General features: G+C 52.7%; 10 protein-coding genes across 10 annotated transcripts; 7 read left to right on the top strand and 3 right to left on the bottom strand.

The window, feature by feature from the left end:
- The first annotated feature begins 95 nt into the window (after positions 1 to 95).
- Positions 96 to 1,461, top strand: QC763_207120 (uncharacterized protein). The gene is made up of 5 exons (XM_062909765.1): positions 96 to 412; positions 473 to 535; positions 600 to 650; positions 707 to 1,052; positions 1,115 to 1,461. The coding sequence occupies exons 1-5, from the start codon at positions 204 to 206 to the stop codon at positions 1,220 to 1,222; spliced, it is 777 nt and encodes a 258-aa protein (XP_062768583.1). The 5' UTR covers positions 96 to 203; the 3' UTR covers positions 1,223 to 1,461.
- A 3,397-nt stretch (positions 1,462 to 4,858) lies between these two features.
- Positions 4,859 to 6,976, top strand: QC763_207110 (uncharacterized protein). The gene is made up of 2 exons (XM_062909764.1): positions 4,859 to 5,888; positions 5,945 to 6,976. The coding sequence occupies exons 1-2, from the start codon at positions 5,546 to 5,548 to the stop codon at positions 6,763 to 6,765; spliced, it is 1,164 nt and encodes a 387-aa protein (XP_062768582.1). The 5' UTR covers positions 4,859 to 5,545; the 3' UTR covers positions 6,766 to 6,976.
- A 721-nt stretch (positions 6,977 to 7,697) lies between these two features.
- QC763_0037360 (uncharacterized protein) lies at positions 7,698 to 8,082 on the bottom strand (the record flags this gene model as incomplete). The annotated part of the gene is made up of 2 exons (XM_062905576.1): positions 7,698 to 7,868; positions 7,942 to 8,082. The coding sequence occupies 2 exons, from the start codon at positions 8,080 to 8,082 to the stop codon at positions 7,698 to 7,700; spliced, it is 312 nt and encodes a 103-aa protein (XP_062768581.1).
- Positions 8,083 to 10,477: 2,395 nt separating this feature from the next.
- On the top strand, positions 10,478 to 12,564 carry QC763_207090 (uncharacterized protein). Its single transcript, XM_062909763.1, has 2 exons — positions 10,478 to 11,853; positions 11,909 to 12,564. The coding sequence occupies exons 1-2, from the start codon at positions 11,485 to 11,487 to the stop codon at positions 12,506 to 12,508; spliced, it is 969 nt and encodes a 322-aa protein (XP_062768580.1). The 5' UTR covers positions 10,478 to 11,484; the 3' UTR covers positions 12,509 to 12,564.
- Positions 12,565 to 12,583: 19 nt separating this feature from the next.
- Positions 12,584 to 14,143, bottom strand: QC763_0037340 (uncharacterized protein; the record flags this gene model as incomplete). The annotated part of the gene is made up of 4 exons (XM_062905575.1): positions 12,584 to 12,855; positions 12,906 to 13,426; positions 13,476 to 13,729; positions 13,789 to 14,143. The coding sequence occupies 4 exons, from the start codon at positions 14,141 to 14,143 to the stop codon at positions 12,747 to 12,749; spliced, it is 1,239 nt and encodes a 412-aa protein (XP_062768579.1). The 3' UTR covers positions 12,584 to 12,746.
- A 119-nt stretch (positions 14,144 to 14,262) lies between these two features.
- Positions 14,263 to 14,954, bottom strand: QC763_0037330 (uncharacterized protein; the record flags this gene model as incomplete). The annotated part of the gene is made up of 3 exons (XM_062905574.1): positions 14,263 to 14,399; positions 14,473 to 14,717; positions 14,740 to 14,954. The coding sequence occupies 3 exons, from the start codon at positions 14,952 to 14,954 to the stop codon at positions 14,263 to 14,265; spliced, it is 597 nt and encodes a 198-aa protein (XP_062768578.1).
- A 1,499-nt stretch (positions 14,955 to 16,453) lies between these two features.
- On the top strand, positions 16,454 to 17,590 carry QC763_207070 (uncharacterized protein; the record flags this gene model as incomplete). The annotated part of the gene is made up of 1 exon (XM_062909762.1): positions 16,454 to 17,590. Exon 1 carries the CDS (start codon positions 16,637 to 16,639, stop codon positions 17,588 to 17,590), a length of 954 nt encoding a protein of 317 aa, XP_062768577.1. The 5' UTR covers positions 16,454 to 16,636.
- Positions 17,591 to 17,993: 403 nt separating this feature from the next.
- Positions 17,994 to 18,545, top strand: QC763_0037310 (uncharacterized protein; the record flags this gene model as incomplete). Its single annotated transcript, XM_062905573.1, has 2 exons — positions 17,994 to 18,242; positions 18,435 to 18,545. The coding sequence occupies 2 exons, from the start codon at positions 17,994 to 17,996 to the stop codon at positions 18,543 to 18,545; spliced, it is 360 nt and encodes a 119-aa protein (XP_062768576.1).
- Positions 18,546 to 19,054: 509 nt separating this feature from the next.
- QC763_207060 (uncharacterized protein) lies at positions 19,055 to 20,912 on the top strand (the record flags this gene model as incomplete). The annotated part of the gene is made up of 7 exons (XM_062909761.1): positions 19,055 to 19,247; positions 19,312 to 19,403; positions 19,472 to 19,505; positions 19,556 to 20,141; positions 20,195 to 20,609; positions 20,670 to 20,705; positions 20,760 to 20,912. 7 exons carry the CDS (start codon positions 19,055 to 19,057, stop codon positions 20,910 to 20,912), a joined length of 1,509 nt encoding a protein of 502 aa, XP_062768575.1.
- Positions 20,913 to 21,457: 545 nt separating this feature from the next.
- QC763_207050 (uncharacterized protein) lies at positions 21,458 to 22,820 on the top strand (the record flags this gene model as incomplete). Its single annotated transcript, XM_062909760.1, has 2 exons — positions 21,458 to 21,646; positions 21,702 to 22,820. The coding sequence occupies 2 exons, from the start codon at positions 21,458 to 21,460 to the stop codon at positions 22,818 to 22,820; spliced, it is 1,308 nt and encodes a 435-aa protein (XP_062768574.1).
- Positions 22,821 to 23,091: the final 271 nt, after the last annotated feature.

Below are 23,091 nucleotides of genomic sequence, written 5' to 3'. Positions count from 1 at the left end.
CTCGAACTGTCTCAAAATATGGACTTGACCTGTTTTGATCTGTGATTGACACTGGGAATGACAGCAATTCCTGGACATGGATCAACTTGGACTGAGGAAGATCCAGGTATAAGGAGGGCTATCTCCTGACTAAGTTCTTCTGCTGAGGTTTTTCCTTGCTCAAGTTGAAGGACATCGCAGAACTTGACGTTAACATCAAAAAAATGACACCTCTTTCAACTGTGGCCCTGGTCGTTGGCCTTGCAAGCCTTGTATCAGGACATGGCTTCCTGAAGAGCATCACCGTGGACGGAAAGAACTACCTCGCGTGGCAGGTTGGACAGGACAACTACGTGAACCCTCCTCCTGTCCGCTATGCACGACAGCTTGCCAACAATGGACCGGTGCCCGATTTTACAACGAATGATATCACGTATGTCCAAGCCATCTCCCACTTCTGACTTTGACTTTTAGGCCGCTGATGATACGCCAGGTGTGGCGCTGGTGGAAATATTCCAGCTCAGGGCATCATCGAGCTCAAGGCTGGTGACAAAGTGTAAGTGCTAATGTATTTCTTGTCTATTGTCAAAGTCCATCCCAACTTACCACAACTGTCTTAGAACTTTCAACTGGGATCAATGGGGATCTTCCCACAGTGGCCCGGTATTCACGTAAGCTTCCCCATTCTAACACTGATCCCATCTTCGCCTAACGGCTGTTTTCCCAGTTACCTCGCCAAATGTGCCAACAACGATTGCAAGACCTTCAAAGGCGACACCGGCAACGTCTGGGTCAAGATCGAGCAGCTCTCCTACAACCCGCAAGGTCATCCTCCCTGGGCCTCTGACCTCCTTCGCGAACAAGGCGCCAAGTGGTCCGTCACTATCCCACCGAAGCTAGCTCCGGGTGAATATCTTCTTCGTCACGAGATTCTGGGCCTGCACGTTGCAGGGACGAGGATGGGCGCGCAGTTCTATCCAAGCTGCACTCAGATTCGGGTGACGCAAGGTGGGACGACGCAATTGCCTGCAGGACTTGCTCTGCCGGGTGCTTACAAGCCCGAGGACCCTGGTGTAAGTCTATTGAGGATGATGTATGCTGGTGGCGGATTTGAGGCTGACAGGTATTCTAATAGATCTTGGCTGAGCTGTGGAGGATTCAGCAGGGGCAGACACAATATGTGGCTCCTGGTGGGCCGGTTTGGAGTGAGGCTGCGCCGAATGCCAATCGGGCTGGGCCTTAAAGTCTGTCGAAAGATCGGGCCTGGGTCTATGCGAAAGGTCTGAGGCGCAATGCAGCTGTGGGAGATTGAAAGTCGACGACTGGGTTCAGTGTAGCCAGGTTCATAGAGATAAAGCACAAAGGGGGTCAGGATCTTTGCCCGCAGCAACCTGCAATGAAAGCTGACCAGCGTTTGTGTTCCGAGTGGCGTGGAGGACATACGAGGGCACAACAGTGTCTGACGGTATATGTATCAGTGCCTGCAACCTGGAAGTAGCTTTCAGCAACTACCTACGCACTCATCTGGTAACTGGAATGGTCAGATGGCTCAGCGGTTAAGACATAGGTGGCCCGGATTAGGCAACTAACAATGCCCGGTATGAAAGCACTGCTCCGTGAACTCCTAAGTTCGACTCCTCAGCGATGCCCTGTCTTGAAGATTGTCACACAACGAACCAACCACCATGAACACGGCCAACAACACCGTCGATACCACTGAAAGGAGGGGTAACTGCAAGCTGTGAGCCAGTGGTCCAAGTGAGGCAGACAATCACAGGCTTCGCGGTTATTAAGAAGATGATATTCGTCAACCCGAGATATTGAGGGATTTGGCAGCGGCCTGAGGCCACTGGGCACGGACCACCTGACGATGGATAAATACGCGTCTTTGAGATCTGTTTGTATTCCTAGACCTTCTTCCTCCTGATGACGCTGTTCGAGGCCATTGAAGATTATTATCCTGAATTGAACCATGAGTTCCAAGCCCTGATATTACAGCCCTTGTCACATATAATCTTCAAACAACCGAAGACGATAACCAATACACTACAACACCATAGCGCTATCACCACTTATCCCGCTTTCTTCCTTTGTTGATGTCCACCACGTCATCATCAGCTCCACCCTCAGATATCGTTGAAGGATTCGTTCCACTACCTTGCAACCCTTGGGTTGACGACGACGAAGACTCCGACTTCACCACAGGAGAGTACTCCTTCAACGCGTCGCCTATCCCGCGACCCTTCATTCCCGGCTACGCCGCCCACATTCCTCTTCCAACGTCACCAGTTACGGTATCGCCCACATACGCGACCGCTCGAAACCTACAAGAAGAATTCGACAGCGCGTCCATTTCCACCTACAACATGGCGGACTACCGTTCTCCTTCAGCTGAGCCTGTCCAGGTCGACGACCATATGGAGCTCACGCTTTACTCGCCCCAGGACTTCGAAGTCATTATGAGCGACCCCTCTGATATCCAGCCTTTACCTGGTACCATCCTCGATCCGGCACCCTGGGTCGTTGAACTCCATCGACGCATGAGTGAGGCCTACGAGGGTGTTCGCCAGCTCGCCCAACAGCAACACAAAGACCGCATCGATCATCAAGAACTCGAGCGTCTCAAGCGACAGTACGAGCACATCCGCGAGCAGTACACTGTCTGTGCCGGCATGATCAAGCTCGGGGTCCAGGTCTCAGATCAACAAATTAGGCACTTCCGCCAACAGATTGAAAATGCTAGCGCCACCTTCGCGCCCCAAGTCTGGGGAGCCATTGCAATCATCACCCAGGATGAACGCCAGCGCCAGCAAGCCATCAAGCAGCTTTGTGAAGCCGCTAACCGCCATCATTCCGCCCTAGTAACTCTCGAAAAAGAAGTCGCAACCCAAAAGAGGTTTAACAATCAAGTCGAGAACTGGGCCCTCCAGCGCGACCGCGATATCGATAGACTCTTAGCGAAGGAATTCGGCGACCCATCTACTCTGGACGAACCCGGACGAACTGTCATGGAACAGGTCAAGAAGCTTACGGCGGAAGCTCTTAATGAATCCCGTGTCCAGATGGAGCAAAACCCTAATGCCGACATCGACTCTGTTTGGCGCAGCTCAAGGCAACGGGCATCAACACGACCATCACGCCCTCCCACGGCCGTGCCATCAAAAGTGTTATCCTCAACTCGGCGTGTTCGGGAGCGCTTAACTACCCAGGCACTACAGTATGCCCAAGCACGCCGTACGGCCCGACAAGCTAACATCCAATTCGAGACCGCTCGGGCCGGTTTTATGTATAGGACACTTGTACCCAACGGTGGCGGAGGAGGAAACCTTCCTCCACGACAATTCTTCGCCACCAATGGAGAACCACCCTCCGACCCCGATGACTCGGATTCGGAGGACCCCGACGATAATCGACGGGAAGGGCGACCACCCCCCGGTGGAAACGGAGGCCCACCTAGAGGACCTCCAGCCGCACGTAATCGCCCTCGATCACTCAGTTCCTCGGGTCCAGACGACCTCACTCGACTTATTCGCCTCTTTTCCCAGGCACCGGTCCAAGTCAACCCGGTGCACATGTCAAAACCCCCGGCCTATAATGGCAAGGACCTCGCCAAGTTCCGGTCCTGGTGGCTTAAGGTAGAAGCTTACATAGAATCCTACCCCACCGGGTTCCCCAACGATCAGGTTAAGATTAACTGGGTCGGATCGCTTCTCACTGAGAAAGCTCAGGTGTGGCATCAACAGCGAGTCAGCCAAGTGCAGAAACTCGGCTTCGCAGATGTCTGGAGCAGCTATGTTACCGCTATCAAGGAACGCTTCCGGGATACAGCCGAAAGGTGGCGCAATGCCAGCAAGATGCGAGAACTTAGATACCAAAGTAATATTTCACAGCACTTAACTGAGCTTATGGACTTCAACGAAGTTGTCCAGTGGTCTGGCCCTACATTCCAAACCCACATCTCCGCGGCTCTGCCTAACGAGATTACCAAGTTAGTATACTCCCGGCAGGGAGGAATTCCGGAAATGGATAAAGACTTCCTCCACGCTATCCAGGAAGCCGGCCATATCTACGAGAATATGCTCACTAACCCTGGCATCTTAGTTGGTCACCCGGCGGGAAAAGACACGCCCACTTCGATCTCAGAGCGCTCGAAGTCGGGCCCTCCCCACCAAAGTCGCTCCCAACAGCCGTCAAATCCATCCTCAAAAAGCAACAAAGCACCCTCCAAGGCACCAAACGCCAGACCAGATCCAAAAGATATTAAATGGGCAACCGTCAAGAAAGCCTTAACAGGGATCTCTCAGGAAAGCGTTAACAAGCACAAAAAGGACGGCTCTACCTGCTAGCAATGTGCTCGCAACAATCATCATACCCTCGCCTGCTTCGCAAGGAAGGATATCTCCGGCAACGACCTTCCGGCGGCTCCACCCAAGATAGCTGGAGTCAAACGGAAGACCGAGGGAAAAGAAAGAGAAATAACACCCCCAAAGAAAGTACAAATTAATACTATCGGAGTATACTTCGACAAGAACGAACCACTAGTCTTCGAGGTACTCGACGACGACATATCCGGTACAGAGACGGGTTTTCACTAGGCCGCCTGCCCACGCTAACAGGATACAATCGGCCGATTAGCGTTACCATTGCGGGAGTCAAGCGCCTTCGCCTAAAAGAAAAGGACGAAGATGAATAACCACGTCGCCGGCCAAGGGTGGGAACCAGGCCTATCATCAAGATGAGCATTATCAAGGACATCAATGGGCGCCCTCGGGAATACCTAGTACGCGTCCTCCTTGATCCTGGCAGTGTAGTTCCCGTCCTATTAGAAGAAGTGGTTAGACGCCTCTCTATTAAAACCTTTTATCACATTAGCCTGGATTGAACCATGAGTTCCAAGCCCTGATATTACAGCCCTTGTCACAAAGATGGCCTTCAAGGAATTTGACCCCCCTTCGACCGCCCTCCCATTACGAAAAAAACCCTACCGAGGGTTTCGTAGCCGGCCACCTCTACGGAGTTGGCCGGTGAGCTTTTGTTATTTTTTTTGTCCTGATTGACTCTATGTCTGGTGGTGGTGATGATGGTGACGATGATGTTTTCTGCCACTCTTTTCACGCGTCAACGGCAACGGCAGCAGATTTACCCACACCCGGAAAGGCTCCCTCCGCCCTCGCGACTGCCCGCTTCATATTTCTCCGAGGGTAGAAGACAAAATCGCCATTCCCAACTCGCCGTTATCACCACATCCTTGCCAAGCTTGCATTCCCATTGATTGTCCTCTGAAGATCACATCAATAAGCGGGCGTCCATTCGACAAGAACAGCCGCAACATGCCCCGAGTAGATGGGAGATCGGGGATCGACTTCGGCTCACGGTCAAGCTTTCCAGAAAATAGATTGCACCCGCTCGTTCATCCCGCTTCGTTGCGGCTACTATTAAAATTATATGGTCGTGTGGCAAGCACGATGAAAATGTTTGAAAGTCGGACACCTTCTTCACTGATTGCTTCCTTCCCGGGACTCGTCAGTTTTCGGCAACAAGACATCTTTCTTGGTACTGATTGAAAATGAAGTTCTCGCCAACGTTGGCAGCACTTGCTGCTTTGCCAGCAACATCCGCAACGATCTACTTCGCCGGCGTCGCCCAATCAAGCGGTGAGTTCGGCGCCTGGAGTCCGACCCAAACCCGCGGCACCGGTCTCCCCGGCCGTTTCGGCGTCGATTACGCCTTCATCTCCACCTCTGGCGTCGACACCATGATCGACAGCCACAAGGTCAACCTCCACCGCGTTGCCTTTCTCCTTGAGAGGATGTGCCCCTTGTCTTACGGCCTCGGGGCAAAGTTCAACGAGACTCACTTTGAGCACTTTAAAGAGGCGATAGATTACATCACCATCACCAAGGGCGCTTGTATGTTCTCTCCTCCTCCCCCCTTCTCCTTCCACCATCATTAACCTCAGAAACAGACGCCATCCTCGACCCCCACAACTACATGCGCTACAACGACCCCTCCTCCCAGCCCTTCTCCGGCTCCGTCATAGGCAACACCTCCGACCCCACCGCCGCGACAACAGCCCAGTTCGCGGCCTTCTGGGGCGAGCTCGCCTCCCGCTTTCAAACCAACGAAAAAGTCTTGTTCGGTCTAATGAACGAACCGCATAGCATGCCCTCCCGGCTCGTCTTCTCCAACCTCCAAGCCGCCATCACGGCAATCCGCGCGACGGGAGCAAACAACATGATTTTGACTCCAGGAAACGCCTGGTCGGGTGGGCATTACTGGACAAAGGGAGGTGACGAGGCAAACAGCAAATGGATTCACAAACTTGTCGACCCGATTAAAAACCTGGCGGTGGATATCCATGAGTATTTGGATGAGGATTTTAGCGGGGGGCATACGGCTTGTACGCAGGATCCGGTGGCGAACTTGGCGGGGGTGACGGGTTGGTTGAGGGAGCATGGGTTGAAGGGGTTTGTTACTGAGTTTGGGGGTTCGAATACGACGGAGTGTAAACTGATGTTGGAGGGGATGCTGGGGTATATGGAGGAGAATGAGGAGTATATTGGGTGGACGGCTTGGGCGGCGGGGCCGTTTTGGGGGGTTAATAGCCCGTGCTGTACGGATCAGAGGCAGTTGGGAAGTTTAGAGCCGGGGAGTAGGGCGGCCGATGGGGGGCCGGGGCTGTATGATAGTGTTTGGGTGCCGGTTATTGCGAAGAGGGTGCCGGGGAGGTTGCAGTGGGATGGACCGGCGAATGTGACGGGGGGTGTGGTGAGAGAGAGGGTTTAGGTGGATGTGTCATGGAAATGGTAAAGTAGGTTTGTGGGTGATGTAAAAAGTCTAAATGAGGGAGACTGTTCTATGGAGGTAAGACGGTTCTAATTAGAGTTCTATGTGTAGGTGTGTGAAGTTTATGCTTTGTTTGTTGTCAAATTCATGTGTTGATATCCAAAAGGAAAAGGAAAATGCATTCCGCCGATGATTACGGATTCATGCCCAACTCCTCTCAAGCGCGCTTAACCGCGTCTCTGACTATTTCAAGGGGAACATAACCGTTGCGCATGGTACTCGGGCGAACTGCACCAACCATGCGTGAGGGAGAAACGGGCACCCGAATATGCCTACCGTTTTCGGCGGTGGCAGCAACACCGGGAGTGGCAACATCGGGAGTGGCAACATCGGGAGCAGCAGCCGCTGGTACATCAATACCAGATTCCGCAGCCCCAGATTCCGCGACGCCCGGTGTAACATTCTCATCGTCATCATCATCCACAGAAACAGGAACCGTCCTCGTAGCCACCAAAACCAACGCCGTGACACGATACAAATGGGTTTGCCGTCCGGATCGACGAGCCACTTGTTCCTGTACTCCTCGCTGATAATGTCATCTGGGTCGTGCCAGGGCTTAATGTTGGGATTGGGGCGCTTGGCTTTGAGGTTGACGCGCCGGACTTTACCGCTTGGGAGCTCGCAGTCAGAGTCGTAGGAGCAGGTGACGTATTCTTCTCGTTCGAGGGCGGCGAGGTGGAGGCTGAAGGGAGGGAGGTGGAGAGGTGGTGGAGAATTTGGGTTTGGAGGAGGTCGAGGGATTTGAGGTGGCGCATGGAGAGGGAGGCGGGGGTGAAGGTGTAGCTGAGAACGTTGAACAGGGCTTTGGGTTGTGCTGGTTCCTGGAGCCACTTTGTGACTGTCCGACGGAGGGGTTCTGCCTGGGAGAGGAGTCAGGGGGCCATGGGACGGGGGATGGTGGTGGTTTGACCTGCGGATCTGATGGCCAGGTTGAAGGTTAGGACGATGTGGTGGCCTGAGTGGACTGGGAGGACTTCGTGAGAGACGTCAGAGTACCAGAAGGCCCAAGATTGCTTGTGTTCGGAGGTTTTGTAGATTGTGGTCTGGCTTTGGTGTTTGGGAACAATGTCACCGCCTTGGTGGGCTGACGGGAGAGAAATGATGAGGGTGCCGAACATGCCGGGGATTTTCTCCGTGTCTGGTATGCGCCTTGAACATGGCGCCTTCCTCGTGAATGAGCAGCTTGTATGACTCCGCATAGATGGACTGGCCGGAGGTGGTGGAAATGCCCAAGTCGGTGGCAATGTCCTTGAGCATTGCGTTACTGAACTCACTCCATGCTTTCCACGGGCCGGGTGAGTGGTCCAGAGTGATCTCGCTCTTTTCTGTGTCTGCGTCTTGCAAATGCGAAATCCAGTTCCCACGTCTTGCGGACGCTGGTGTCGACGAGGGTCTCGTTGCCTTTGTCGTAAGGGGCCTGACGAGCTCTCTTGATCAACTGGCGTGTCTGTAACTTGGTAATTGGGAACTTGATTGGCCCAACATTCTGGACAACGAGACGACGCTCGAAAGGGTCAATATAATACAAGATGTTGTATTTAAACACCGCCCATATGCAACACACTCTCTAGTCATACACTGTCTCAAAACTATATCCCTACATCAATCACGACGATAATGCGTACATCTCGACATTGAAAAATTGATAATCAGGGCACACAAACGCGAATTCTGAGAATAAATCAACTGCTTTCCAAGCGACAAGAAAACTATTGCATCTGCCTCACCCACCAAAAACTACCAGAAAACATCAAAATGTGCCAGTTCTATCAGAGATCCAGTCCATTCCCAGTGAATACCCCGAACTGCCTAAGCATTATTGTTGAGAGTTCAACTCCAGCCACATTAGGTCCTGACACCGCTGCCGCCCCCCTGGCGATTGTTGTCACCATTACCATCACTGTTGCCGCCGTGACCTCCCTTGCCCTTGTTGCCACCATTGCCGTCGTTATAACCAGGAAATTTCAGGCCTCCTTATTGATGGGGTCCGGAAGAGCGGGTTTCTTTCGATGAGTAGGGATGGCAGGCGCGTAACCGCCAGAGCTGCTGCCGCCCTGGCTGCCCTTGTAGGTATAGTTGTCGCCGCCGCCGGAAGACAATGCTGTTTTAGTGATGGTGAAATTGCTGATTGTGTTTGGTGAAATCTCCTTGGAGAAAAAGTTGGTCTGATGTGAGTGTGGGTGTGAAGATGAGGAATGCTCTTGATATGAACTGTGTCGAGGCTCTGGGTGTGTGCTTGTATGGATGTGAATACTGTTGGAACGAGGAGAGTTCTAGCTGTGAGGGGTTGACTGGGAGAGTCTATATACTCACTCAAGAAGCTTGCCGACTTCATCGCTGGCCTGTGATGCCATGCTCACATGGGGCCGGATGATTTGTGAGGGCGTCATTCATGGTGGCACGAGTTCTCTCACTAATGCATGATACCATTTTTAGTGGGGAGGCTTGTCAATTGTGAGACCTCATGCCTCGAGATAATAAACAGATGAAGAGAGAGTGATATGAATCTGGGTCATTTTCTGTGTGGGGATCCTCGTTGGGCCCACAAGGCCGATTGCCGACAGACGAAATAATATCCATCTCAAGCACAAACTCAACAGTGTAACGTGCTTAATTGAAGGTGCAGAGGAGGTTTCGGACCGTTTGCTTACCAATTCATAGTCAATACACTGATAAGTCACTCGAACTGTACCAAGATGCCTTATCCATCATTGAGAACGCCTCACAAGGCCATTTGACCTTCAGACCACTGTCTTGCGAGTGTCATCTGCCTTGAGCTGCAGTACATATTGTGGTCAGTAAGTCCGCAATGCCCCTATTCCCGGTCACTCTAAATAACAGACCAACAGAGTGAAGCTATGCCTCGCGACTCTTGATAGCCACGTGAAAGAAGTATCCTCCAACCAAAGAACAGAGCCTGACATGCGGGACCCTAAAGACTTTGATATCTCGAAAGCCATAGATTCGGATGAGGGTGAGAATCAGGATAGTGATAGTGAAACATTGGCGTATCAATGCCATGATGCCCGCCCATTAGAGTCAACACCTGGTTCAGCATGGTGGATTGATCACAGCCTTCGTCCGAACATGTTGGTGCGAGTCGGCTCCGGGATGTCACTCCGCTGGGATCTCCCGGGCTGTCTCTTGTTGGATAAAGATCTTAAAATAGCTAAACGACATCCACTAGACGAACTAGCAAAACTCTTGTCTTGTCGGTCCACCAAGTGCCAGACTTGTGGCTTGTGTGTGTTGAGCTGGGGAGAAGTGTTCGTGGCCGTTGAAGACAGTTGTCACCGGCTGCGGGACAGCTGCCAGACAGGAGGTGAGGGATCTGTAGCGTTCCTGAAACATTGCCCTCACACCTTCTGGAACAGATCGACAAAGAGGCGACAACTGGCGTGTAGCGCGAGGGTAACATATCGGAGTTGCCCAAAATATCCTCTCTTGATGGATTGTTTTCCTCATCGCGTGGAAGAAACAGAGATTTTGATCTGCGCTGTCTTTTTTTGCCGTCCACAACGAAGAACGGATGTTGAGTTCGCCGGGCCGCTTGCAGCTGCGATGTAGCCAGGCAGCTCCAAGTCTTCAGTGGCCCGTGCAGCTCCCGCATCTTTGCATCTCCCACCTGCCCATCAACCTTGACCACGCATCTCAGTCTTGACTTCAACAACACCACCAAAGATTGACATGTCAAAAAGCGCTATTGTTTTCACCGAAACATGCCGAAGAATCGATATTTCATGATGCCGCCGAGAATCCCGCAGAAACACGCCGGAACAAGGGCAAAGATGACCTCCAATTGGCGGGCTGACTTTTGGAGGGTCTTGCGGCGTGCGCCGGAACACTGAGCATCCGGGACGAAACACGGCCTACCCCCGAGGCCCAGGGACCTTTTCTTTTTGATCTCCTAGGCATGACACTGGGGTATTCCCGCCCTGCGTAACGCCCACTTTCCGTTTTCTCTCTCTTTCTGCCCATTTTAGGCCGCTATCCGCATCTCCCTCCTGTTCCTTATGGCGTGTGGGTAGTAGGCTGTTGGTCGCCAGTTGTCGTCCACTATCGCTGTTAGCCTTCGGCAACGCTGACTTCCGCGCCTCCAAGTGTGTTGGCGCTCCCATCCAATTCGCTGTGCCAGTCGCCAGTCCCGTGGGCCATCTGAAATGTTCCCAAACTGCCATTCTCGGGAGCGCACGTGGACAGGGGGGCACCCCAAGGGCACTTTGGAGATCTGGTCTTGGCCCACGCACTCCCGTCAGGGAAGAGCAGGTCTCGCATCCACCCCCTTCCGAAACGGATGTACTGGCCCGTCCGAAATGTCAAGGTTGGAGGCATGTAACAGATCCCGGATGGAGCTTGTCTTGCTTCCCCCGGGCCCAGCGCCCATCCGCCCAGGGGCAATGGGAGGGACAGGACAATGAAGTGCACTTCACTCAAAAGGTCTGGGTGACCGCATCTCATGAACCTACACTCCTTTGGGTCTTCTTCTTTCCCTCTTGTTATGTCACTTGCGATTGGTTTTGAATATTGCTCTTTTTTCTACTCAACTTTGGTTGAGTCCTATGTGGTGGTAAGCGGGTTCTGTCTGGATTCGCTACGTCCCCCTCATATTTTCCTTTGCACAGCCCTTGGAAATTATCGGCAAAGCAGCATTGATCGAACATGGCGTTCCCATTTTCTATCCTGCCAATCTCGGCCGCCTTTGTTCTGGTACTATCATCACTCTTCCTCAGCCTTGGGAAGTCAGCTCCGGCAAATGGCGGCGTATGCTATTCGCAAGACCTCCCAAACATACTCGCCGAATCATTCCCAAACAGTGCAACCGGAGTTCTCAATGCCACGCTGGCCATCATTCCTATCTCCCTCGAGTCAGCTCGCCGCCTGATCCCACCACAGTACCGGATCCTCGAGGGGGCTTATCGATCTTTGTTGCCAGACTTTCCAGAGGGCATGTACCCTGTCATGCTGCAAGCCGCCCACGATCACGATGTTCAGTTCAGGGCATATGGCATCACGATAGAGGACTTTTCGGTGTGTTTGTTTCACATACAAAGACGATTGGTCCTAGTTAGCTAACTATTCTTAGCGTGTTGGGTTCGAGTTTCCGTTCCTCGACTTTATGGGTGATGGGTATTCCTCCTTCAGATGGGCACCAGCGCAGCTTATCAGTTCTACCAACGACATTGCTTTGGATGGATCACGAGCCTATGGTACCATTGTCTCTCCAGCCGAGTACGAGCCTCTCTGCGACGCCTACGAGACACTACCCAACGGCGCCACGCACTTCAAGGGCTCAAGCGTGAACTCGGCCGAGTTTATCGAGTTGGAAATGAAGCGCCTTCCGTTGAACCTCAGCCCGTACCCGATGGAGTTGTTCAAGAATATCACCAACCAGCCGACTTTTGCCAATGGTACGACATGCGACAACATGATCAGACTGTTCAACACGACCATGTCGACTGGGGAATATGCACCTAGGGCTGTGCTTGGTAGTGTCAAGGCGAGGACGAATGCCTTGTTCCAAGGGGCAGATAAGGAGTGGACAGAGATCTACGGGGTGCAAATCGCCACTCCGTTTATCGAGAACAACTATCTTGACTGCAAGACAATGCAGGGCTACGAGGGGACTGGTGGACCAGGGGACTCGTTCGTCCCAGGGGGCGATAATGATGATCATGAGCTATGACGGCGTTTATTTGTTCAGTTCAGGGGAAGTATTACATTTAACTAATGATACCCGGCGGACTCTGCACACCGGACTGGACTCGGTGCAGAGCGCCATACTCTTTTTTGTACATATATTGGGTATGGCTCGGGCTTGGGATCCGGTAAATATGGAGCGTTACTGTCGATACAACGAGCAAAAATACTTTTTAATACTTGGGTCACGTCCACGAGCACCACCTTCACGATAACCCAACTAACTAACAATCTTCCCCCTCCTCTTCATCCAACTTTTTAACAGCCTCATCCAACAACTCTTTCATCTTGTCCGACCTCGGCCTAAACGAAGCCCTAAACGGCATTACAATCCTGTTTCCTGTCAGCAATCATCCCACCTTTTCACATCAGGAAATACGTACGCCTGCCCCCTAAAACTCCACTCCTCACCCACCTCCCCCGTTTCCGGCTCGCCAATCTCCATCGTCGCGAGTATCGTGGCCAAAACAATCATCAGACTATTCTCCGCCAGATGCCGTCCTATACAGACCCTCCTCCCAAAACCGAAATTTCCCTGTGGCAGGGGCTCACCTCGGCCGCCTTGGTCAACGGGGAGGTACCGTTCGGGAATGAAGTCGTCGGGGTCGGAGTAGATGGAGGGGTTGTGGTTCATGGCCCAAATGTTTTGGTAGATGATTGTGTTGGGTGGGATGTACATTCCTTTGTAGGTGTCCGGGTGGAGGGAGGAGTGGGGTATTCCGAGGGGGGAGAGGGGGTTTAGGCGGTAGGTTTCTTGGAGTAGGAGGTGGGTGAAGGGGAGGGAGGGGAGGGAGGAGAAAGTGGGGAGATTATGGGGGAGGGAGGAGATTTCGGAATGGGCGAGGGATTGGACGTGAGGGTTTTTGAGGAGGTATAATACCAGGAGCATCAATGTGGCGGCGGTCTGGAAAGGTTAGAATAGGGGGTGGGAAAAGGACGGGAGGGGAAAATACCGTGTCGTTGCCTGCTATGACTATGGTTGCGGCGGCGCCTTTGATGTCTTCGATGGTGAAGTCGTTTGGGATAGACCGTTCGAGATTGGAGTTGTGGATGGCCATGCGGTGGTGGACAAAGCTTTTGGTTGGGGAGGTGGGCGAGGACATGGCTGCTTCGAAGGGGAGGCGGGTGATGTCTTCTATTGCGTGGCGCCAGGTTCGGGCGTAGCGGAGGCGTTCCATGAAGGGTAGCCATGTTGGTAGGTATCTTGCTGGAAATTTGATGAGTAGGTATCAACGGTCAACATGCCAGTGAAGGAAAAAAGCATACTGAGAGGAAATCGATCCATGATCGAACTTGCCGGCGGCCCTGATTTACCTATCGCTTCGGCTGACTCTTCCGCCAGTTTAATCCACTGGCTGTCCGGGCTATCGACGTTGAGCCCGTAGGATATCTTCAAAACGATGGCCACTGCGAACCGTCTAACGGCTATAACCCAGTTTTCCGGGTCGTCGAGCATGCTTTTGCAGCATATCAGCGCCTCTCGTAGCTGATAGTCTTGATACTGCCCTACTTTGGACTTGGCAAAAGGGGGCTGTAAGACTTTGCGGTGAAGATGGTATTTTGGCCCCCAGCGAAGCCATGTGAGAGTTGGGGACCAGCCCATTCTGTGTGTTGGCTCCATCAGTTGAAAGCTCGATTACCGATGTTGATTCTGTAAACCCTTTTCGATCCAAGTATCCGCGCCTCTATATCAAGGTGGGTGTTGAAAAGGGGTACTCAGGGGTGGTTAGTTTTCAGAACTTACTCCTCAAACATCACAAATCGCGGACGATCCGCATAATTTGATCCTCTCTTCTCAAGCAGCTCTGTTGCCGATTCCAAGCTGTTCAATACTATCCACTTCGTCCCAAAGGTCTTGAAAAAGAGCACATCGCTGTCTGCATACTGTCAGAGACCCCAACCGGGTACTGATCCCTTTGTGAAGGGTTGTAATGTCAAGTGGCAACGTACTATACTCTTTTGACCATTCTGCATACTTTTTGAAAGCGGCATCTTCAGGGACTAGCCGGTAGTGTCCAAGAAGAAACTCACCAGGCGGACTGGTTGGGAGTAGTGGTCTGTTTCTTGCTCGCAGAAAGTGTACAACTTGGTAGGTTGATATGCCGAGAAGTAGAAGAAGGATGGTGCTCTGTATGGTTAGGTAGTCTAAGAGCTGGTACGTGAAGTGTTGTTTGAAAGATATCAGTAGCGTCATACTGGTAGAGTCAGGGTCAGTACCTGTCAAGCAAGGTGGATACAAGGGAAAAGGAAGACTGGTGAGAAGGGTGGTTTAATTGTCGGATATCCATAGGCATTTCAAGTCGGAGGGCTCTATGAGCTATCATAGAACAGCCACTTGTTGGCAACACGGTGAGCATGCAAATGCCCGCATATCGCGGGTGTTTGCGGGATACTTGTCCCCATTTCAGGGATGTGCTACCAACAATAGACATGGTCCTTCGTGTTAGCTATTGCGATTACCAATACCATGCCTGGGCGGAGGGAGTAGCCGATGGCGGAAGGTAAGCAGCGGGGCCGATGGTGCGGATTTCAGATCTAAATAGACACCGAGATCTCTTTCAGGCCGCATGCATTGTGGCTCTGGCAATGGAGCGCTTCATGATTTGACATATGTTCTTAGTGCGACCAGGGGATATCTGTCCGTCACTTGTGTAAGTCCACACTCCCGCACATCATCCAGAGATGACTGGCCAGGAAGCCCACGCTAATGTAGGACAGGACTCCGCTTCCAGGTTTGGCATATCGATCCAGCAAGGTGTAGCTTTGTAGCGGAGCTGTTGTGACCACCACCTTTACCATGAAGCACTCCAATCATCCCCGTCTGAGACGGCACTGTCCAACTAAGACGTAAAGTTTGCCTCCTATTCGTGACCAAGAAGGTGTATTGTGAGAAATGATGCGTCCAACTTGCATGTTTCGAGCACACTCTAACTTGATGAGCGGCTGGCGGTCTGTTGATCCCCGATATCTCGCAGAAGTCCAAGATCGTTGCTCCGCCTTAGGTCCCCGAATCCAATAGACCGGGTATCGAGTCCATGGTATTTGGGAACAAAGCAGGCAGCCTGTCCTCTAAGCTCATAGTGGAATTGTAGGTTACGCTACTGAAATCCCACTTGTTAGTGTAGTTGCTGTTGGGTAAAGGAGCAGCAAAATGGGCCGACGTTGTGCTGGTGCTTCCATGTGGTGTAGGCAGCGGAAGACCATGGAGGTTGCGTGTAGACGCTAACCGACAGCCCCGCCGCTAACAAATGCAGGTCATCCTCGCCAGACCATCGTGCCGATAAAAGATGGCATTGGCCTGCCTATCAACATCGAATTTGTTGAGCAGCTTTCCGGGTTCTTGGAGCATCAACTGATCCAACGGATGCTGAAAAGGTCATGCACCTGATCGCCATCTTCAACTGTTCCATGGTCAGCGTCGGTCTTGCAATAAACTCCCTTCATTAACGTCTTCAAACCGCTCTTCCCAAACACAGACACCATTGAGGGGTGACGCCTGAAGTAGGTAGGGAGAGCGATGGTTACGAAACGTCCCCGAGACGGGCGAGAGTCGGTCGCAGTCAACCAGAGAAAGAAGCACTCACTGGACGGCTCGTGAAGATAGCTAATGTTCAGAGGGTGGTGTTGGGGGTGGCGGCGATGACAGAGCGTCACAAGATATGTTTCGAATGATGCGATGACGAACTGAATGGCACGTTCCGTGCAGGTGGTTCAGGGGCACCACCTCATCGTGTGCCGTTCCTGGAGCACGGGCCCGGGTTCCACGGCCAGGGCGCTGGGATCCTGTGACGCTAGCGCACAGTGTCGCTATCAAAAAGCCCGCCAAAAAGCCCACTGAGTCCCTGCCAGAGTCTGCGGGGGGATCCACCGTCCTGAATTGGCGAATTGGCGTTGCAGCTGGCGTGTCTTGTCCCAATTTCTGGTCATTTTACGCTTCGGGACCATCCAAATTCAACCCTCGCCATGCCATGATGCTCTTCGTGAGCTCCCTTCGTTGTTGATATTCCCCTCTGCCTTTTTCTGTTACTTGCTTTTCCTTTTGGGCCTATCGCGCTCTATCCGCTCTTTATACCGCCTCATTCACTACTACGACAAACCACGTACATACTTCAAGATGCCGACACACGCGCGCACCGGATCGCGCTCGTCTATTGACCGAGTCTTCGAGCTGTTGGGCGATCTCGAAGAAGCCGACCTCTCGCTCTTGCTCGACGACCTCAACCATACCACTGAAAGCAACGTCCCCGTCTCCCAAGCTATTGCCTTGTTCGAGAAGGGGCCCAGCAGATCGAACAAGAAATATGAGCGCGCTTCGTCTCCCGTCAGAAACTTGCAGGCCGAGTTGGAGCGTCGGCACAGCAAGAGGCTCTCCATGGCACCACAACCCAGGCCGCAGTCCATAATATCATCACCACTCAAAGACAAACCAGACCCGCTGGACTTCTCGTTCCCGTCCACTTCGCTCGATCTTTCTCTCGACTTTTCTTCTCCGACCAGTCCCTCGCTCTCTCCTCCCGCTCTTTCTCCTTCCGGTTCACCGACTAGTCTCCCTTCGCTCGACGAGTCCCCTCGGCCTTCCTCCAGACCCGAGCTTCCATCTTTGATCACACTTTCCTTACCCGAAAACGAAACGGCCACCCGGCCCCTCTCGGTCCGTTCGGCACGTTCGGGAACCGGCTCCGCACTGGGGTCCCGACCTCGTTCCTACAAGCGAATCGACCGGCCAACAATTCTCTCTCCAACTGCGACGGCCGAGCTTCATGCTCTTCTACTGGCATACCTCAACGACTCGTCATCGTCCGAAACCTCAACGGCGACGCCCTCGCCCACAACACCCCTCCCCAGTTTGTCGAGCTCGATCTTTTCTTTCCGTCATCCAGACGACGAGCCGGAACCGATGATGCCAGGCCTGGACCTTCTCGAACCATCACCGACCAGAACACCGTACATGGGCTTTGGGTCTTTGTCAGGAGGTAACATGGGTATGGGCATGGGCATGGGCATGGGTGGAAGCCTGAAACCCAAGGCTAGCATGTCGAGCATTTTCGAGATTATGGGTTCGCACTAAACCGCAATATCGGCAGCATTTCAAGCGTTTGCATTTTGCGTTTGCTGGCCTGGATTTGGGGGCTGGCTGGTCTGTTTGTTTTGTGTTCGAGGTCTTTTCTGTTTACCTTTTTTTTTAATACTGTACAATTGGGCTACTTACACACAGAATGATATCCGAGGTTGCGAAGCCTCTCTTTTCTTTATCTGTCACTTGGCGTGCATGACTTTTTGTTCAAGGGCCACCCTTGTGTCCCTCGAGGAATGCCTCCACAAGGCAGAAACGCGGGGGCGTAAAGTTGTGTTGCAAGGCAAGGATGGGGTTTGCTGTTGGTGTGAAGATCATTTTTCCGTTTGTACTACTCACTGCTACTCTTGAACCAGTCCATTCTCTGCCGCTTTTCTACATTTCCATGGTTACACAAATGCCCGGTTCCCTCACTCTTTTGGCACCGGACATTGCGCTTAAGTTTCCTGGGATCAGGCCCTGGAGTTGCACAACACCCAACGCAACTCGAACGTTCTCTTTTGGCGACCAACAGAAGCAACAATGGCATGGACAATCCAAGTTTTCCCACCTCAAACAGCTCTCAACCGCCCAGCGACGCATGCTCAGGCAGCACAGTATCATCGTCTGTGTTGGCGCTGCGGGGTCAAACAGCTCGGCCGAAATCGTGGGATATCGGCCCATCAAGTGGCGGGAGCTTCTTTGATGACTGCAGTAGTGTAGTTCCCCAGTTGAGGTTCTTTCATATATGGGCCACCGTTGATTGGCCCGGGGAGGAGGAATTCATGGCACCTTTACACTATCGACACTGAACACCCTTCTGAGAGTTCGAAACCACTGACTTGATGTGATGCTGCAGAAGGGCCTTGCCAGTTTTGGTCTCTCGGATGGCAAGCGGACAATTGTGATTGGGCGGCGGACTGGTGTGGCACAGCCCGGCAGTCTTGCGTGGTTACACAAGGCTCAATGATAACCACCAACAACACCAAGTAGAACTGTATCCCGTCCTTGGCTTGTCGATGACTGAGCGATTTCAGACCAACCGCTCGTGTGCAGTGTCAAGCATCACGCAATATTGACGCCCGGTTGACCGTGAGGAGACACCAGCTCGCCCAGCTGGCTAGCGATTATGTCGATGAAGATCAGCTTCTATTTCGACATGTGAGCTCTCATTGGTTTGCAACCCTCCGAACCTGACCGAGATTTTCTGCAGACGCGGACCAAGACCTTTACCAGGAGAGGGGAAAGATACCTGCAGGCGGAAGGTGGAGCGATAGATTGGTGATAGGGCCCTGCAGGATGCCCTCCGAACTGGGGGGTGTGTAAGATAGTTAGGGTTTGATCTTGGCGAGAGTGATGCCCGCTCATCAGTCCTCTTAACAGGAGGTTGAGCCCGCTGTTTTGGACGAGGCAGATGGGGAAAAGTTTTAGTTCTTCTGTTGATCATCTGACTTTGCTCGGAACACACTGACGGCAATAATGGCAGTCATGTCGATATTACTAGGTGGTCTGGTCACCTGGTTCGTTGGGTGGATCATCTACTGTCGATGGTTACATCCCTACTCCAAATACCCGGGTCCTTTTCTCGCCTCTTTCTCGAGACTGTGGATCATCAAGGAGCTGTACTCGGGTCACTTAGAGGTCACGTTGAAAAAGTGGCACGCAAAACATGGTGAGTTGAGTGCCTTGTCCTTTGTTTTGTTGATATCAAGGCACGGTATTAGCTAACAACTCAGGTCCCATCATTCGCATCGCCGAGAACGAGGTGTCTATCTCAGACCCAACCGTTATCAAGGCCATCTATGGAGCCGGGACAGCTTTTACCAAGGTGCGTTTGCCATACCTTTCAACCTGGAGTGCTAGGGGTAAGAGGATTTTGCTAACAATAAGGATTAGACTGAGTTTTACTCGGCTTTCTCAATGCCATGGTGTATGTAACAGAAATATCAGGACAAATCGGCCAAAGCTAACACTAAACAGCCCGATTCCCGGAGCACTTCTGCAACATAGACCCCAAGTCCCACGGCGAGCGCCGCAAGCTGGTCAACCATGTCTACACCATGACCAACGTCGGCCGCTACGAGCCAGCCATCGAAGAGTGTATCGAACTTCTTTATCAACGTGTCAAGGACGCCAGCGAATCTGGCAGGCCAACTGACATGGCTCTCTGGCTTCGCTACTACGCCTTTGACGTGATTGGCATCCTTTTCTTCAGCCGTCCGTTTGGTTTTCTGGAGACCAAAAAGGATTACAGGGGCTGGATCAACGCGACCGACGTGCTGATCTTATTCCTGGCAGCCTCTGCGTTTGTGCCCCGCTGGATGCGCAGTCTTGTTTTGATGACCTCTATTGTCGTCCCCGGTGCGATGGCAGCTGTCAAGGCGATGGACACGATGACAGATGCGGGGGTTGAGGCTGTTGAGAAACGACAGAAGGAGCTGCAGGAGAGCGGTGGCGTGATGGAGAAGGATGATATGCTGGCTAGCTTCTTCCGAGTTATGGAGGAGCATGGGGATTTGGATAACTTTGGTCCGCTGGAGATTAGAGGGGAGATTTACACCGCTATGTGAGTTGATTTTGCTTTTGACTTGCGTGAATATACTGACATTTGTACAACAGCATCGCGGGATCCGACACCACGGCTAGTGCCATCACCTCAGTTCTTTATCACCTCACGAAAAATCCTAGAACCTACCGAAAGCTCAGAGATGAGATTGATACGGCCGTTGCCGAGGGTCGGATCAGCTCGTCTGGGAGAATCAGGTATGCTAATGCAGTCAAGCTGCCTTATTTTGACGCCTGCTGCAAGGAGGGCATGAGGGTCCACGCCAGTCTTGGTCTGTCGTTCCCGCGGTACACCCCCAAGGAAGGGGTTGAGCTCCTGGGAGAGTTCTTCCCTCCTGGGGTGAAAGTCGGATGCAACCCTCAGATTGTACAGCGTGATAAAGGTGTGTTTGGAGAGGATGCAGATGAGTTTGTGCCGGAGAGGTGGTTAGGTCGTAATGCTGCTGATTTGGAGAGACACATGCTGAATGTGAGTCTTTGACCCAACTTACCCTTTATTAGCTCCTGTTACTGACTTTCTTCCAAATAGTTTGGTGGTGGCCCCCATATGTGCTTGGGCAAGAATGTGAGCATATACCTCTTTTCCCACTGGGGCCCAGTTGGCTAATGTAAACTACAGATCTCAATGATGGAAATCTACAAGGCCCTTCCAGAACTAATCCGCGATTACGATTTCGAGTTGGTTGACCCGAAGAAGGAATGGACTCTGATCAACCGGTGGTACCATCAGCCCAAGAATGTTCAGACAATTGTTACCAAGAGGAAGAAATGAATATGAGAAAGCTGTGAAGGGTTCTGGCCAGGAAGTAAGTTCGGCATTGGGTTTGAGTTTGCAATACTATACACGGCGCGAACTTAATTCCATACCACAAGTCCGCAATACATTTGAAGTACCAACAAACTCGAGTGTGGATGGATTCGGGATATTTACCCCTGACATGCCACCATAATGCCCATGGTCTCGGTTCCATTGTTCTTCCCGCTTCCCCACAGATTTTCCACGATACAGAAAGGCCGACACAGCAGATCACCCGCATCAGCCAAGCCCGTCACGGTATTCCCGCTGGGTAAATAACCACGATCTAAGCCCACCTACGCAGCCCGCACGAGGATCTGTTGGGCCCCGTACTACTCTGCCTCGTGGCTAAATTAGATAGCTTCTCCTTAGCACCGACAATTAAACCTCGGGGACTCATCATCCGCCGGCGGGACCAGCGGGCTGTATAAGAGCTTCAAAATGCTCATTTCAACAATCACCAGGTCTTGGAGGGGCGAGTGTTCTTGGCTTTGGCTAAATTAATAACTCAAGTGGTCACCATGCTTTCTTCGTGGGCGAGAATTGCCTCTTCGTTACTGCTGGTGTCAGCACGATGGGCTACTGCTATTCCAACCGCCGAGTTGGACGAGAGAGAACTCAACTCTCGTCAGGAGGATAATCACTGGGTGGCAACATGGACTTCCATGCCTCAGCTGGTTGAGCCTAACAATATGCCGCCTTCGCAATTCGTATGTTTCTCTTCAGTGTCGCAATCCGGCCGAAACTAACACAATCATTTCACAGACCAACGGAGGCGTCTTCCGCGATGCCACCATCAGACAAACCCTCCACCTCTCCATCGGCGCCGAGAGACTCCGCATCCAAATCAGCAACACCTTCGGCGGCAGCGACCTCCCCATCACCGCCGCCTCCATCGCCCTCGCCGCCGGAAACAAAGCCGGGGTAGCCGGCATCGACGCCGCAACACTCAAACCCCTCACCTTCCGCAACGGCTCCTCCTCCATCGTCGTCCCCCGCGGCCAGGTAGCGTACACGGACCCAATCGAGTTTTCCGTCGGCCCCCAGACCAACATCGCCGTCTCCCTCTACTCCCAGCAAGGCCAGTCAGGCAGCAGCATCACCGGCCACCCCGGCAGCCGCACAACCTCGCACATGCAGTCCGGCAACCGCGTCAGCACCGCCACCCTGTCCGGGGGAGCCAACACCAAGCACTGGTACTTCCTGTCCGCAGTCGAAGCCTGGAAGCCAAAGGATCACTCCGCGTTTGTGATCCTGGGGGATAGCATCACCGACGGGAGAGGCAGCACCGACGACGGGAACAACCGCTGGCCTGACCTGCTCATCGCACGTATGCAGAAAGAGGGAATCAACCACATCGGCGTCAACAACCAGGCTGCGGGGGGCAACACCGTTCTCTCTGGCGGTCTGGGACCGACCCTCCTCACCCGGTACAAACGCGACGCTTTGCAAGTGGCGGGCGTGAAGTATGTCATGATCTTCATTGGGGTGAATGACATCGGCGGCGGTGGCACCGACTCTGGTTCTCAAAACTCCATTGCGACAAGGTTGCAAAGCGCGTTTCAGCAGATTGTTAGGGAGTGCAAAGCAGCGGGGATCAAGACGATAGGGGGGACGATTACTCAGTTTACGGGGAGCGGGCAGAGCTATAGCAACCCGACGAGGGAGCAGACGAGGGTCAAGGTGAATGAGTGGATTTTGAACAGCGGGACGTTTGACGCGACGGTGGATTTTGCAAAGATTATTGGGGATCCGGGGAATCGGGCGCAGCTGGCGAGGCAGTTTGATGGGGGGGATCATTTGCATCCTAACGTGGCGGGGTTTCAGGCTATGGCGGATGGCTTTCCGCTGGGGTTTTTCAGAGCTTTTAATGGGACTTCATAGATGTTTCCGCCATTTTCAAGAGAACGACTTCAAGGATCTGCAGTCTGAAGATATTGAGCCGGTCACTCGCTCCTCTGCCCTTGATGCTACCAGAGAGCTTCTCAAGCACAAACAGGATGTGAACTTATTGTGGAGCAGAAGCACGATGTTGTGGTTTGCTATCAGAGATGGTCACGAAGACCTCTTCTAGTATCTGTTGGATGCGGGAGCAGATCCGACCTTGTATGGTGGGAGCGAGATGATGCCGCCCTCGGTCGCTTTTTGCGTCCAC

This window comes from Podospora pseudopauciseta (genome assembly GCF_035222475.1).
Source record: "Podospora pseudopauciseta strain CBS 411.78 chromosome 2 map unlocalized CBS411.78m_2, whole genome shotgun sequence".
Classification (NCBI taxonomy): Eukaryota; Fungi; Ascomycota; class Sordariomycetes; order Sordariales; family Podosporaceae; genus Podospora; species Podospora pseudopauciseta.
Note: the sequence above shows the minus strand (reverse complement) of the source record. Positions and strands in the feature narration are given on the sequence as shown.